Source organism: Amphibalanus amphitrite, unplaced genomic scaffold (assembly GCF_019059575.1).
Source record: "Amphibalanus amphitrite isolate SeventyFive unplaced genomic scaffold, NRLGWU_Aamphi_draft 000182F_arrow, whole genome shotgun sequence".
In the NCBI taxonomy this organism is placed as follows: domain Eukaryota; kingdom Metazoa; phylum Arthropoda; class Thecostraca; order Balanomorpha; family Balanidae; genus Amphibalanus; species Amphibalanus amphitrite.
The window spans coordinates 107976-113723 of NW_024881677.1; the positions used below are offsets into that span (position 1 = coordinate 107976).

Consider the following 5748-nt stretch of genomic DNA (forward strand, 5'->3'; position numbering starts at 1 on the left):
GCACCGCTTAATTTTCATCAATTACCGAGCCGCTAGCGGCGCCGCCTCTGAAGGCAGTCGCCGCGCACGGAAATGACTGTATTTGCTGCCGTCTACAACCGCCCGAACAGACGTTAAAGAGGACCGTTCTAGGGTCGTTATAGGGTTTGTGCTCGGTCGTTTGGAGGTCTGTTTACCTCGGGCAGCGCCGGACAGTGAGCTGGTAACAATATAAAGGTGGCTGGGCTGGCCATTGGTCAGAAACTACTGCCGGAAAAGTATAAAGGTGTAAATTATACCTAAGACGTAGCATGCCACTAAACCTTTCTAAATAAACCGTCATCAAAACTATAGGTATAGGATATTACGTCCGAGCAATGCCCGTGGTCAATAAATAAATAGCCCACCAAGACCAATCAGATATAGGCATTAGGCAAGACGTCTGCCTGCAAGCCATCTATGCATAAAGTACTGCTTTTTATGTTTAGGTATATACTAATTCAACAAAGCCAAAGGCTTGGATTTAGAATGCTAACGTGGGCAGCATTCCGCCTACCAAACCAATTGTTTTCCCGCTGCGATCCCAAAGCCACACCGCAGTCATAAACAAACTGTTAGCGCGAATCGACTTCATCGATTCTGAGATCTAATTGAGTCTGCCGGCTGCGGAGGCGACTGGTTTGGACCGGGCTGTTCGTCGCGCTGCCGAGGATCAGCCTCTGAGATATGGGCCTTTGTTCGGCGCGTGCAGTATGGCGGCACGGCGCCTCCCCCACTGAGGATCACCATTAGATAGCCCGCGCCGTGCCTCCACCGAGCCCGGCAGAATGGAGACCCGGCCGCTGCAGACAGCACGGCGACCAGACAAAGGGGAATCCTATGTAAAATTGAGTCGATTTTTCTTCCTACAGCCCCTGCCACGCCGAGAAGGGATAGCTGGATGATGTTGTGGCGCAGACGCAGCAGAATCGCCGTGCCCAAACGCGTACAATACAAATGGGAAGTGTATGCTCTCACATACATTCTCAGCATCGCTCAATTCGAGGGTCATTCTCACACTACACGTCACGCTCCGTGCACTGATACACGTATTGCATGTGGCTACAGCATTACCTAAACTCTCAATTATCGCTCGTTGACTTATGTTTGTCCATTACCTGTTATGACATGGCACAATGACCACCACACTCGTACAATCGCGCCGCGCCGAGGTGACAAAAGTACCGCCTATCTCTGACAGCTGAATAGCAGCAGTGGCTGCCCAGCCAGCCGTGGTTTCACGGCGCTGACCCGGCGCCCCCCACCGTCCGGTCGGCGCCCCTTTTTGTCCGCACCGGATACGGAAACGGGCTGTGTCCGCGCCCGCTGCCGGCGCAGCTCACGGCTCAATTTGTTACAATGGTGGGCCCCGTTCAACAGAGGTCCGGAAGGACAGCAGACAGGACTGAGAGCGCGCTGCAGACGAGTGAAATGATTCGACTTGACAGCAGTCAAGCTTGGGTGCCATGGGCCGCATCTCATTGACAATGTACCGGATATTCAAGACTACTGGCTGAAGGCTGCCAGTCAGTAACTTCCTCCTAGAGAGTCATTTGAACATTGAACAAGTCCGCGGGAACGACCTTCGATTACGCTTAAAGACGTTGATAGTGTTAAGTTTCCATTTTCAATACCAGTTCAACGTTCATCGACTTAATCTCATCGTACAATCAGAGCAGTTCTGCGAATGAAACGGTTGACGATCAGAAAACGAATTCACCATTTAGTTGTTTATCTAAATGTATAAAATAAGATGTGGAATAATCCGGGGAGGATTCATAACAACACTTTCATACAATAGACAACACACTTGAGTACCTCCATCATTTTTTTTAAGTCACTTGAGGCATAAAAATTATCAGCATTAAACCAGTCACACAAAACATTACAGTCCACAGCATTTATCGACGGCGTTAAAATGAAACTAATTCCCTGGTGCAACGCCATTTTACAAGTCCCGTATTTCAGCTTGGCTGCTCCATGAGCTTCAACGCATCACAATTACACACAAACCTGACGTGTCATCGCATCACAAACCAAAATACACAGTGAGCCATCACCCTGACACCCGACAGCCAGTCCAGTCCGATATCTCTCCCCGATGTCACAGCCGGAGCAGCTCCTCTCTGAGCATGACACACTCCTCTCTCATCTCCGCCTCCTCTCTCCACTGCGGCGCACCCTTGTCATGATTCGACAGAGCGTCATACACGTCATCATTGAACGCAAAGTCGCCCGGTTTGCGGGGCATCACGTGCACATGTACATGCCGAATGGTCTGTCCGGCGGCCGGTCCGTCCTGCACACACACGGTGGCTGAGGTGGCCTGGTGCACCTTCTCCACCAGGCGCTGCACCAGCTGCGAGACCTGGAAGAGGTCAGCCACCTCCGCAGGGGTCAGGTCAACCAGCCGCAGACGGTCAGACAGCGGAACCACCAGCACGTGACCGGGAACCACGCACTTCTTGTTCACGAACGCGTAGGACAGTTTGGAACGATAAATCACCATATCGCCATCTATCGTCACTTGACCGAACTTAAACTTCTCCTTATCTCCGGGGAAGACTGCGGCAGCGCTGTTGATCGCAGCCGAGTCCGCTAGTGGTGGCAGCGGGACCGGATTCAGCTCAGGATACAAATCGACTCGCCGCTGAGTCGCCACCGGCATACCGACCCTCACCCTCGCCAGTTCAGCCGCCGACACATCAGCATACACCACACAGTTGGCTCGCTCTCCGGCGTCAGCCAGCACGCGCCCCCACGGGTCCACGATCATGGCGTGGCCGTAGGAGGCGCGCTTCTCGTTGTGTCGCCCCACCTGTGCGGCGGCCACCACATAGCACTGGGTCTCCACGGCACGGGCGCGCAGCACCAGTTCCCAGTGCGCGCGGCCCGTGGCCACCGTGAACGCGGACGGATAGGTGAGGATCTCCGCGCCCTGATGACGCAGCAGCTGACTCACCTCGGGAAAGCGCAGGTCGTAGCAGATGAGCATTGCCAGCCGGCCGGCGGGGGTGGGGACGGGCGCCGTCAGGGACTCCCCCGGACGGACGTAGTCCGACTCTCGGACTGACTCCCCGCCCGGCACGGACACGTCAAACAGGTGTGTCTTGCTGTAGGAGGCGGCCAGCTGGCCGGCCGGGGACACCAGAAGGTGGGTGTTACGCACGCGGCTCTGCTCGGTGGCCTCGTGTAACCCCCCGACCGACAGCCAGACGCCGAGCCGGGCGGCCAGCGCGCGGTACGCGGCCACCGTGGGACCGTCGCGCGGCTCTGCCAGCGCCACCACCTGCTGTCGGCTGGCCGCAATGTAGTCGCACGCCTCCGGCAGGAAGACGACCCGCGCGCCGCCGGCGGCCGCCTCCTCCACCAGCGAGGAGCACAGCGCCAGGTTCGCCGCCTTGTCGTCGGTGCAGGTGACCTGCAGCGCCGCCACGCGGCAGGTGTCGGAAAATGTAGTCATTGAGCGCGCCACCAAAGATCTGAGTGGCGCCACCAGTCTGGACAGCATCCAACCAACAGCGATGGAAAACCTGTGAATTGAAGCACTGTGATAGGTCACATATGACTAAATCAGCTGCTTCAAGACAAAAAAAGACAAAAACCAATGATCAATAAAATCATCTGAGGCGAAGAGACTCATATGGCTGTTACATGTGCATGATTGTTTCAAGTTTTTCAATCCCAAGTTTAAAAGATAACAGGGTATTGAAAATTGAGGCCCAGGGCCACTTTGTTTTTACTATCATTGGATTGCTCAGGCTGTGCTTATTCTAATGATGTGTATAAAAGCCCTATAAGTGCCATATTGCTCCAGTTAAAGCCAGCTCAACTCTCAATTGCATTCATCTGACTTCTGAGTGCCTCAGCACTACTTTTGTAAACATCCAGGGAAAGCACCCTAGCTACAGTGCCATCATCATGGCACATTTGAGACAAAACATAGGTAACATTCAAATTTGTAAATGTTAACAATACATTTTGGATAACACGTGCAAATAATTGTTACTATTTATCACATACCACCATAAGTTAATAAAATAAACCAGCCATAAACCTTCCATAGATATATCAAGTAGGCATCAATCAGAACAGGTGACCAGCAGGGCAAAGATCACAAATGCACTAAACAAGTCACAATAGGACTACAGAGAGTTTCGCAAACGGTTACTTTACATTTCTATTCAGCAAAAAAGGATAGGTAAGGTAAAGGTACCCCATACCTACCTAGCCAGTAAGGTAGCAGATCTTATACAGAAAAAAATGAAATATTCAACCATAGGCAGCAGAACAGGGGGGGGGGGCACCAGCCACCGGGGCACCGTGGCGTGCCCCCCTTGATTTAGCAATTTTAGTATTAGTCCTATGGGCGTTGCATGGAAAGAATGGATCAAAAGTCGGCAGTGCCCCCCCCCCCTTATTTGAAGATGTTCCGCCGCTTCTATATCAAACAGTACAAATTGTGAATAAAACGAAAGACCTATCAGTATCCACAGCTTGCTCACCTGAGAAATCTGGGAAGCCCTACCCTGAGCCCTACCAGCCCACTTATTGCAAATCAAGAATACAACATCAAAATTTAATTCAAAATTCAATTGAATTGTAAAAACATCACAAAAAACGAAGTGTCATAAAAGCAATACCATGCATCTGTTCAGAATTTAGCTTTGACCGCAAGTTACTAAGCAAAAACCTACTGAATGAGCAATATTCCTTTTGTCTCCTCCTGTTGCCGGGCAACTTGCAAAGACAGCCAATTGGATTCCGCCCTGCTTCCATCACGAACAGCAAAAGAAACTTGCGTTTGTCTACGAATCGTCATGGACGTCTCAAACCTAGCTTCCATATGCAAAGTTTCCCTTTATTTACGTTGCATGGCGATGAAGGAAAATATTGCTCGATGGAAGGCGCGTAGGAGTAAAGTAATCTTGGGAAAGCGAAGTAATTAATATAGCGGGTAGTGCGATAATAGGTACCTACACCCGCTGTATTGAAATTAACGCTGACACACACATCTCGAACCTGACAGCCGGGGTTACCTAGCGTGCGCTCAGCACCCGGATAATCAGGGAGAATTGTCCGGATCACCGAGATCATTCGGTGCACAGTGATGTGCAACGGACATGATAACTGGTAGATGAGCCATTAGCGAAGCAAAAGCAATCTAAAAATGTGACCAATTGCATGAATGGTCCCCGCAATACCAAATAATTCCCTAGCTACCGAGATATTGCAACTATTACAAAAGTGACACCTCTTCGTTTTGCACGTGGCACGCAGGGGCGCGGGAACTACTTTCCGACTGGGGGGGGGGGGGCACACCATAATAGAGATTAACCTAGGGTACCCCCAAATTTAGTTTTCTCACCGGTTTTAAGACACTTATTTTTCACCCCTCGGCTTTTTCAACAAAAAAGAAAACATTTGCAAAAAAAGTGTGGTATTCCGTCTCCAAGCTGTGGGGGCACCGCCCCCACGGCCCCAGAGTTGGGGGGGGGGGGTAAGCTGCCCCCACTGCCCCCCCCCCCCCCGGCTCCCGCGCCTATGGTGGCACGTGCATAAGGGTTCACCCACATGCATCGGGAATAGTCCAATACTTGGAAGAAGGAATGAAGCTACCCTACAAAAATTACCGCGTGTAAATCGGTCAAGTGGTTGCTGAGATATAAACCTCGCAAAAACGTCCGCACGTCTGGCCGCTTATACTCAGAAATTTCCTAAGGAAAGACT

At 51.5% G+C, this 5748-nt stretch overlaps 1 protein-coding gene across 1 annotated transcript; it reads right to left on the bottom strand.

Moving 5' to 3' along the window:
- Window positions 1–1626: 1626 nt before the first annotated feature.
- LOC122384136 (deaminated glutathione amidase, chloroplastic/cytosolic-like) lies at window positions 1627–4812 on the bottom strand. Its single transcript, XM_043371169.1, has 2 exons — window positions 4524–4812; window positions 1627–3551 (listed from the first exon to the last, which is right to left on the bottom strand). The coding sequence occupies exon 2, from the start codon at window positions 3527–3529 to the stop codon at window positions 2123–2125; it is 1407 nt and encodes a 468-aa protein (XP_043227104.1). The 5' UTR covers window positions 3530–3551; window positions 4524–4812; the 3' UTR covers window positions 1627–2122.
- Window positions 4813–5748: the final 936 nt, after the last annotated feature.